Here is a 10,020-nt window from a genome sequence, read left to right as displayed (position 1 = left end):
ATGGAGCCCACTCCTCATCCCAACAGCAGCCCCCATCTGTCAGGCCTCAGCTGCAGCCCGACAGCTTGTGGTCTCTAATTTATGGAGCTTCACCCTGAACGGGAGCAGGGAAAGATGGAGTGGGAGAGGAGGAAAAGGTTTGTGGTTCTTAGTTTTTTATCAGCCTGCTGCACAGGCAGGAAACACACGTCTAAATACACACAAAGACATGCAGGTTTTCATGCTTAAAGAGATTATTTCCTCCGATTGTTACTTAGTAGTATTGTTACTTAGTATTAACAGAGAAAAACAGCTTAGAGACTGAACGTCTCAACATATATTAATATAAATCCCTCTACATCCTTGAGAAGTAATGTTGGGAAAGCCAATTATGTAACCTTTTATTCATGCAATATCCATGCATGTCCAACTCTTTTGTCTGAGCTGTGTGTGCAGTCACACTTTTACTGAGCTGAAAGGGGAACTTCAGGAACGAGTCAGTTGATATTTAAAACTGCAGCTGAGAGATAAATGAACTTCTCGAAAAGGGACTGTGTTTATTTGAACAGCAGAGTGGGCTACGTTGGGCAAAGAAAGACACTACATTCTGCAGGTTAATGTAGTATATGGGTTTAAAAAAAGCTTTTGTGTAAGTTTATTACTTCCAATAAAAAAACAATTCCGTTCAAATTTAAGCATGTAATTATAATGTTTCAGAATATGGGGTAAAATAAAGCAGGAAACTAAAAGTGAATAGTCTATACATTTATGTGCAATTTATTGTTTTGTGTTGTTGCAAAAAAACAGATATGAGACTGGTTATTGGCACAAATAAAGAAATTCAGACATAAACCTGCAGCTTTAAACATAGTTGTGTATATTAGATATATATCAAGCGCCCAGTATGCAAATTCTTTGGTCAGACTGCAAATTGGTGGTATTCCTGGCTTAAGCATTTACAAAAAGAGGTTTTTGTTGTTTGTAGATTGTGATCTTAATGCGGGGAGAGAAAGATGCTCTGTATTATCTGCAATACCAGGAAAGAAGAAGTGAATGACATTAACGCATTTAAATTGGCTGTTCGCTCTGCTCATTAATGTGGCTGAGGTCTGCGTCACGTATATATATACCTGTGCTAGATGTGTACCTGCACCATTCGCTTTATTAGGACAGAAATGACCTCGACTGAGGGAAACACTCAGACTTATAAGATGGTGAGTTGTAAGCAGACTTTACATATACAACAGGAAGGACAATTTACCTTATTTATTCTATTTTAAAGGCTGAATTCTCTGTTTGTTCCAGACATCTTTCGACCCTGAAATAAACCAACACTTTCAGGATGCAATAGATGTAATTCAGCAGCATTCACACAATGCATACTACGATTCAGGTACATCCTGGTACATTTTAACTTATTGAAAAAAATGTTTGATGTCTTAATGACTGAATTATCTTCCTTCTCCAGACTGCAAATATTACGAGACACTGGGCAGCCAGCCGTCATCTCTCCAGTTTCAGATGTCCTGCTGCTTTGTCACACACCAGTCTGACATCTCGGCTGCAGGGTATGACTGGAGTGAAACAACTGTAAGTATTGCAAAGCGTCTACATTTGTAAGATGATGCACTTAAATCCAGATTTTACATTTAACCTTGAACCTTTCAGCAGCAAACCTGGCCTCAGGTAATCCCTGATGTCTCGTTGAGCCACTCAGCGCAGAATGACACACCACATTTCTACTCCATCTTACCCCCTCAGAGGAACAACAAAGGTGATTTTCTTTTAAGGCTTGTAGGAACACAACGTTTTGTTTAATCAGCGCTAAAAAGGTGTAATCTCCATTTTTACAGGACGTAAGAAGCTCAGGCTGTATGAGTACCTCCATGAAGCCTTGAATGACCCCAGCATGGGCGACTCGATACAGTGGACTGACAGCGGCAGCGGCACCTTCCACTTTATCTCCAAGAACAAGGAAAAGCTGGCAGAGTGCTGGGGCCAGCGCAAGGGAAACCGCAAGACCATGACCTACCAGAAGATGGCAAGAGCCCTCAGGAACTACAGCCGCACCGGCGAGATTGTCAAAGTGCGCCGCAAGCTCACCTACCAGTTCAACCCGGACATCCTGCACAGGCTTGGTTCTGCGCAGATACCCATGCACCTGCAGCGCCAACCTGCGCAGGATGAAGTCCACAATCGGCAAGAAAGCCCGTCTGAGCAGAGCTACCCTGGGTCTGGGGCAACGGACTGGCATGGCTGGTACGGACACTATCAGCTTCAGGAAGACTACGACCTGGCCTCGAGCTTCATCTCACACAGCTCGGCCAAAGTGTGAGCTGAGAGGCAGGAAATCCCACGAATTAAAAAGGGGTAAAGGGATTCTTAAAGACTCTTGTCTGCATGTTGCTACTAAATACACTGTAAATGATCAGTTAAAGCGTGGTTCAATTATTTCAGCCATTTGTGTAAATATTTTGTAAATATGATCAAAAAGTATGTTTCAATTTAAGTAAAAGTTGACTTTGCTTTATGGAAGCTGTTCTCTGGTTAATATGTGTCCATATTTTGTCAGTATGTCATTTTTTTCAGTCTACATCATTTGAAAGTGTTTGTTATTTCAGCTATTTTGGTTCTATATGAAGAAACATTTTAATTGTCTATATAATTATCCTGTTATTTCTCTGATAACTATTTTGATAAATCAACAAACTGTTAAACTGTTTATTATATTGGACATTATGTTTAATTTCACAGTTATACTGATTTCACAGTGGAAGACGTTACTTTTTATGTAAGTTATTGAGCACTGGAAAGCGTGCATTGTGTTATTAATGAGTTGACCTTTTTAAATTTTTAATCTAATTTGATATAATTAAAATTTTGCTAATTTTATTTCATGTTGAAAGCTTTTTTAAATTACAATTAAATATGTTTGCAAATTTTGACAAATTCAGCCCAAAATATATAAATGTGAGGCTGAATATATTACAATTATGCATTAAGGACAACTTAATAGGTTTATATAGAAGCTGATTTATTTGTAAAAACAATCTAACAGTTTACAATTGCATGTTTTTGTCTCAATAAACATGTATTCACAGTGTATACATTTGTTAATTAATAAATGTTTTACATTTGCATAACACTGCATTACTGTTGTGAGAGCTCTTTTATAAAACCAAAACATGTGTTTTGTTCCTGACTTTTAGCTAGATGTTCAGAGTTATTTCTAAACCCCTGGTGGTGTCTCCTCTGTAATGAAATATTACAACAACCGCACAGAAAATATATAAAAATTCAGACACATCCTGTGAGGAAAACTGTGCCAGCCGGTGTGTTTTTTCCTGCAAAAGGCGCTCTGCACTAAGGTTGCCTCCCGTTTTGGTTCTTATCTGCTTCAGCGGGGAGGATGTGGTCAGTGTTGGGAGGCTTTGACGATGAGCTGCCTGGTGCTGCAGTTGGGGGGCTTTGTGGGATCGGTGGTCATTGTTTCAGGGAGTTTAGAGTACAGAAAACGTTTGGTGATGTGCTGACATGGGAGGGTATAAAAGGGCTTGAGCGTCTCAGAGTTAGACTGCAAGGACTGAACTGCACCAGATACTCATCTGTGATGGTAAAGAGCAGACTTGCCTCACTGTAATTACATTAATTATGTCCTAATATTGTCTTAGACGCTTTTTTTAATAATTTATATTTATCAGAATTCTTTCCAGGAGACTCAGTCTGATTTGGAAGTGATTTTAGAGTTTCTGGAGGAGTACTACAGACAAAACACTGCAGAAAATGGTGTGAAAAAAGACTGGAAATATAATGTTATAACCTACTTTTCATGGAGTATTTTTTAAGTGTCTTTTTTTTCAGCAGAAAACCGATCTTACAATGCAGTTGTGCCTGTACATGAAGGAGAAGAGATGGCTGTGGATCAAACCTGTTTTCAAAGCTGGATATACCATGATGCATCTGTAAGCAGTACACAGTAAACTGGCAATCTGTTTGTATGCTGATGAAGACTTTTTACAGCTGCACCTCAATACATTAGAATATCAATACAATGATAATATATTTCAGTAAATTAATTTAAAAAGGAAATCTCATGTATAGATTTACTGCACACAGAGTGATGTATTTTATGGATTCGGACGATTAGAACTTACAGCCTTTGACAACCAAATAAAATCAGAAAATTGCATGAGCCCAATTTAAAAAATATATTTTTGATACAGAAATGTTATTTTAAAGCCTACTAAGTCATGCGTAAGAACGCTGTATCCAACAGTTTTAATGGAAAATTTAGAGGAAGGAAAAAGTGTGCTACAGCTGTTCCATTCTTATTTCATTTGGAGGGCCTTTAAGTCTGGAAAAGTGGAGGGACAGATAATTCAGTTTGTCTTCAATGTCAGTGACAATTCCAAACATCTACTGGTGTTGGGCCACTGTGTTTTATCAAGTCCAAGTTATCATAGATGTCTTACCAGGAAATTTTAGAACACTTTATGCTTCGTTCTAATGATGAGTTTATGGAAACGTCGATTTCATTTTCTGGCAGGACTTTGCACTTGCTCACACTGCCATCAGTACCAATAGCTGCTTTAATGACAAAGGTAACACTGGGCTGGACTGACCAGCAAGCTGTCATGACCTGAACCCTGTAGAGAAGCTATTAAGTTGTTGTCAAAAGGACGATCAAAGACAGCATTAAACATCATTGAGGCAACCTGGGCTTCCTGAACACCTCAGCAAAACCATAGCCTGATCCCCTCCATAGTCCTCCACATTGATGCAGAAATTTAAGAGATCTCAGATTAAGTATTGAGTATATACTGAGTAGAACGTGGACTATTTCTGTGTATTTTTGAGAAAGTGAACTTGGGTTTTCATTAGCTGTAATCCAAAATCTTCAGGATTAACAGAATAACCCCTTTAAATATGCCAGTCGGTGTGTAATGAATGTACGCAAGTTTCACTTTTTGAACTGAATTACTAAAATAAATGAGTTTTTTGTTGATCCGCCTGCATTTTCTCCTCCATCATAGGAAGTCAAGCCTGTATTTCAGACCCTCCCAGCACATGATGCTCAAGCAGTCTTTGGTCAAAACACAACAGTGACATTGTCTGAGCGTGGGTCACTGCCAAACTTTGCCTCAGTGAGACAATCAACCAAACACCCAGCCACAGCAGCAGGGAGGGGTGAGTTCTCCTTTTTTCTGTCATTAGATACTGTTATTGTCACAGTTGGTTTTAGCCTGGAGGAAATAATACCAAGAGAGCAAATAAGAGACCTGCCCTTTACTGTAAAACACAATGGAGCTGTGCATGGCTTAGCGCAATAGCTTATTTTACATATCTATCAGGTAACCGCAGTGTTTACAAGTCCTAGTCCCTGACATAAAGACAATAGCTTAAGTAATTTTCTGGGAATGGCAGTAGTTGAGGGAGTGATTAACTGTAACCAACAATAACTGCTTTGGCAAAGCGACTGTGGATATTCTTTTAAACATCTTCCCTTTAAATCCCCTTCATCATGTATTCCGCTCACAGTTTGCTCAACACCTGCAGGCAGAAGGCTGCGGCTCTTTCACTTCCTGTTTGAGATGCTGCAGGATCCAAACATGGCCCACTGTTTGTCTTGGGTGCCAGCAGCAGCCGGCGTTTTCTGCTTCTCTTCCAGGAACAAGGACCAAGTGGCGGCGCTCTGGGGCCAGAGGAAGGGAAACAAGAGGCCCATGACCTACCAGAAGATGTCCCGGGCTCTGAGGAACTACGCCCGGTCCGGCCACATCTTCAAGGTGAAGAAAAAGCTCACCTATCAGTTCAGCCGGGACACCCTGATATCGCTGCAGAAGGGTCACGAAAAAGAGCAGTCGATTTTTATGTGACATAATGTTCTTTTAAAAGCATGTGGTGTAAATACTGAAACAAAGTAAAGATTTTTCCAGAGTTGTTGATATCTTAAAGTTACAGTGTAGGTACTCTTTGCTGTAATTCCCCTCATTAAAACATCAGGGGGAACATGAGGGGACAAGATTCTGTGCATACACTCATCATGGGTATCAATGTCATAAATCAGAGGCCTTTAAAGATACCTTTGAACAGTTCTTTTTCCAGGGTGAAATGACTTTTAAAAAATAAAACCTGTTTGAAGTTATTGTGCATATTTACTACAATGACCTGGTCAAAATTATACACACAGGCCCCCACCCACAGTATTCTATAAAAAGTAGAAAATTAATTGATATTTGCCATTTAAAGACATGATTCTTGGCCACTCCTATCTGCTCCATACTTTGGATTTTTTTAGTTTTCTTCCTTAGAACAGGTTCTAAATGATATTCCTGCTGCTGAAGGCTAACTGTGACACAACTCCCCAAAATTAATGTTATTTAACACATTGTTATATTTGATCACTTGAATAAAATTGGAAATATAAATGACATTTTTTCAATATATTTTAAAGGTCTCAATTTATTACTTTATAAAGTAAATAAATTGGAGAATCTAATGAAAATTTAAATCAAAGATACATTTAAATCATACATGAAAATTTACTTTTGTAAAATACTTTTTTGCTTCCTGTGCTAAAGTACATCATGACAATTAAAACTGCTACTATGTGTCACTTAATAAAGCCTAACATCTGATTGGTTAACCTGCACAGCAACTCAACCGTAGACCAATCACCTATTCTATAATAGTGTTAGCCTTGCTGAGTGATTTTAATTTGTAACTTATGAAATAATTAATAACAATTTCTTTATTTATTAATTTATTTAAGATAAAAATATATATATATTTAAGTCATACAGCTCCAGTTATATTAGAATTTTCACATTTATAAACAAAATTTTGTGACTTCTTAATGTATTGAATTGTTGCACTTTTGGCTTTCCATACTTCAAACGGTACGGACTGACCCTTCCTTTAGCAGTTTCACAACCGCTCACCTCCAGCCCAGATACTGTGTGCAGGTGCAGCGGTGAGGACATGCCTGGTAGTAACGTCAATCTAGAGCAGGTTACAAAACCGTCCAGCTTGTAACATTTACCAGACTCCAAACCTCACCTACCCTACTCCTGTTATAATTATAACTTCCACTAGCAAAAGTATACAATACGTCCCTGACAGAAACTAGTTTGTTAGCAGAGGATGCAAAGATTAAGCGGCCCGGTTGTGGGCATTAGGTCACAGTGGATTGGAGAGCGAACCGAAGTGAGGCTGTACCTGAAGCATGTTTCTTACTTTGAAGCGTGTTCATTACTTTATATCAAGGTGTTGGGGCGACTATCTGACCCAGAGCAGAGGGACAGGTCGAAGTTGCATATTTTCCTCTGTTTGCCTGTAGCACCGAGCATTACATACTTTAATGGAGCAACTTAATAAATGCAAAGTCAGAAGATGTCAGCGGCCAAATCATTTCTGTGTTTTGGATGGGGATTTTTTCTTGACCACTACTACAAGGACAAGTAGAAAAAAAAAATAAGTAAATGAGGTTTATGCAATTGAATCATTAATCCTACCTTTTTATTCACATACAGACCTATTTAAAAAAATCTTGGCCATAATTTGATCTTTGGAGGCCCCCTCTGCCCTGGGCCTTGGACTAATGTCTTTTTTGCCCCCCCGCTGTCAGCAGCCAATTCTACATATTTGATCTCCATTCATACCAGAGTTAGAAGAGTTAATGTAAATGAGTTGGCTTTCTGGGACAAACCTAGTTTTTAAGCATAGTCCAGACATTTTTAATGCAGTTGAAGGTGGGGGCTTTTAAGAAGCTTAGTGTAATAATCCAAACTAAAACCACTTTGAAGTGTACTTTGTAGAGGTGTAACGGTATATAAATACAAACTGAAAATCTTTGGTGCAGGAATTCAAGCCAAATGTAAACACCACTGGTACTGGGGGAAAATGTGTTGAAAAATCCTGCTGCCTGTAGCATTCAACCAGCCTAAATGCTGCACAGCAGCAGGCATGTAAGTGTTCCCTCTTGGGAGAGGGGATATCCCAAGTTTAAGGAGCATTCAGGGACAACTCGCACACTGGATTGTCTATATATCAAAATGACTTCAAAGGAATTATCAGTATAGCACCATTAAAAATATCCTAAAGAAAAATATTGATAATTTTCTAGTGGATTTATTGTTGTATAATTTATTTAGGCTTTGGCTATACCTGCTTATCTTTATTTGAAAATAATCAAACCAAACCCCCAGGTAATTCTTCAATAGCCACTCTTTGAAGTTCTAAAACATAATAAAATCTTTTTTTTTTTTTATTATTTGTGTACTGCTGAATAAAGTAAAATAAAATAATTTGTTTCTTTCGACTGAAGCGCACAGAAAACGTACCAAGCTGTTGGTTTTAGATTAAGGTATGTACTGAACTAGGATTTTCGTGTACCTTTACATCCTTAGTATTTTAGGATCATGGTCTTGTTTGAACACCCTGTTGTGTCTGAATTTCAAACCAAGCCATCTTTATTTATAAATGGCTTTTGATATTTATAAAGCACTTTAAAAAGCAGCAAAGATTGATCAAATGCTGAACATAAAAAAATAAAAACAATTAAAACAAAACAAAATTTAAGTTCAAGACCCAGTAAGAATACACAATGCAGAAGTAAAAAAACAATACAACTTGAATTAACATCTTATGCTACAATAGAATAGATAAAATAACTTATTGTCCCTCAGTGGGGAAATTCAAAGTAGATTCACAAAAAGGTAAAAATATAAAAAAAGGTAAAAAATAGAAAGGTAGGAATACATTTACAACATAAGAAAAAATACTGTGCAGTTTTAAAACAAGCATACTCAGATTCAAATAAATTTGCAACTGAGTAGGATGATTTAAAAAAAAAGGTACATGTATATCTGTGCGTAAAAAACTACAGACTATTTACAAGAGATGATAAAAACTGTGCAAATAACGGACAGGATGAAAATACCTATTGAGTGTGTTGGAAGCAGTGATGGTTATAAGGTCTAACAGCTGCAAGGAGAAAGGATCTGTGATAACGCTCCTTTGTGCACCTAGGATGCAGCAGTCTGTCACCAAAGGAGCTCTCCAGCAACAGCTAGGTTAAAAGACAAACCAAACACGTGGGTCTTCAGAGAGGATGTATAAATGATGTATGAGGTAGTGTGGGGATAGACCATTTAAAGATTTGAACACAAGTACAAGATTTTCAATTGAACGCTAACATCAAAGCGCAGCCATGTGGTGAAGATAAAACGAGTAATATGCTCTCTCCTCTGTGTTCCATTTAAAAGGATTCCAGCCGCATTTTGCAGCAGCTGAAGGTGTGCCAAACATAACTGGCTAACACCAACAAACAAAGAGTTACAGTAATCCAGCAGAGTTGTAATGAAGGCAAGTCATCTTTTGCTTCAGCTGAAAAAAACAGAATTTCACCACTACTCTGATCTGACCGTAAAGATTAAAATCACTGTTCAATTTAAAACCCGAATTTGTGACAGCAGGTTTCTGACACTGTGTCAGTAAGCCCATGGTTATTGAAAAATACTATGAGTTTCCGCCTCTCTCTTCTACTCTGGAGTGGCCCACGGGGAGAGGCGGCGGGCTGGTGTGGGTTTGCTTGTTGCCCCCCAGCTCAGCCGTCTCGTGTTGGGGTTTACCCCAGTGGATGAGAGGGTTGTATCCCTGCGCCTTCGGGTTGGGGAGAGGTCTCTGACTATCATTTCAGCCTACGGGCCGAGTGGTAGTGCAGAGTACCCTGCCTTCTTGGCGTCCCTGTCGGGGGTGCTGGATAGTGCCCCTCCCGGGGACTCCATTATTCTGCTGGGGGACTTCAACGCCCACGTGGGGAACGACAGTGACACCTGGAGAGGCGTGATCGGGAGGAATGGCCTCCCCGATCTGAATCCGAGTGGTGTTTTGTTATTGGACTTCTGTGCTAGTCACGGATTGTCCATAACGAACACCATGTTCAAACATAAGGGTGTCCATCAGTGCACTTGGCACCAGGACACCCTAGGCAGGAGGTCGATGATCGACTTTGTTGTCGTATCATCAGACCTTCGGCCG

At 39.1% G+C, this 10,020-nt stretch overlaps 2 protein-coding genes across 3 annotated transcripts; both read left to right on the top strand.

Moving 5' to 3' along the window:
* Window positions 1-1,118: 1,118 nt before the first annotated feature.
* spic (Spi-C transcription factor (Spi-1/PU.1 related)) lies at window positions 1,119-3,127 on the top strand. Of its 2 annotated transcripts, none has more exons than XM_047389150.1 (5): window positions 1,119-1,193; window positions 1,285-1,372; window positions 1,448-1,569; window positions 1,648-1,753; window positions 1,833-3,127. In XM_047389150.1, exons 1-5 carry the CDS (start codon window positions 1,119-1,121, stop codon window positions 2,312-2,314), a joined length of 873 nt encoding a protein of 290 aa, XP_047245106.1. In that variant the 3' UTR covers window positions 2,315-3,127. The 2 variants fall into 2 exon arrangements, with proteins under 2 accessions (XP_047245106.1, XP_047245107.1); XM_047389151.1 differs by having other exon boundaries at window positions 1,151-1,193; window positions 1,651-1,753.
* Window positions 3,128-3,521: 394 nt separating this feature from the next.
* spi2 (Spi-2 proto-oncogene) lies at window positions 3,522-6,111 on the top strand. The gene is made up of 5 exons (XM_047389156.1): window positions 3,522-3,592; window positions 3,681-3,765; window positions 3,844-3,941; window positions 5,013-5,166; window positions 5,518-6,111. Exons 1-5 carry the CDS (start codon window positions 3,590-3,592, stop codon window positions 5,853-5,855), a joined length of 678 nt encoding a protein of 225 aa, XP_047245112.1. The 5' UTR covers window positions 3,522-3,589; the 3' UTR covers window positions 5,856-6,111.
* Window positions 6,112-10,020: the final 3,909 nt, after the last annotated feature.

The sequence above is a fragment of the Girardinichthys multiradiatus genome, chromosome 17 (genome assembly GCF_021462225.1).
Source record: "Girardinichthys multiradiatus isolate DD_20200921_A chromosome 17, DD_fGirMul_XY1, whole genome shotgun sequence".
In the NCBI taxonomy this organism is placed as follows: Eukaryota; Metazoa; Chordata; class Actinopteri; order Cyprinodontiformes; family Goodeidae; genus Girardinichthys; species Girardinichthys multiradiatus.
This window is presented reverse-complemented; position numbering and strand designations above follow the sequence as displayed.

What these genes read in the sequence shown, in the direction of transcription:
- spic (XM_047389150.1), top strand. Translation starts at nt 1,119, where the DNA reads ATGTGTACCTGCACCATTCGCTTTATTAGGACAGAAATGACCTCGACT. An exon ending in CAATGCATACTACGATTCAG is followed by an intron (nt 1,373 to 1,447) that starts GTACATCCTGGT and finishes TTCCTTCTCCAG; the next exon opens with ACTGCAAATATTACGAGACA. An exon ending in ATGACTGGAGTGAAACAACT is followed by an intron (nt 1,570 to 1,647) that starts GTAAGTATTGCA and finishes TGAACCTTTCAG; the next exon opens with CAGCAAACCTGGCCTCAGGT.
- spi2 (XM_047389156.1), top strand. An exon ending in GGATATACCATGATGCATCT is followed by an intron (nt 3,942 to 5,012) that starts GTAAGCAGTACA and finishes CCTCCATCATAG; the next exon opens with GAAGTCAAGCCTGTATTTCA. An exon ending in AGCCACAGCAGCAGGGAGGG is followed by an intron (nt 5,167 to 5,517) that starts GTGAGTTCTCCT and finishes TTCCGCTCACAG; the next exon opens with TTTGCTCAACACCTGCAGGC.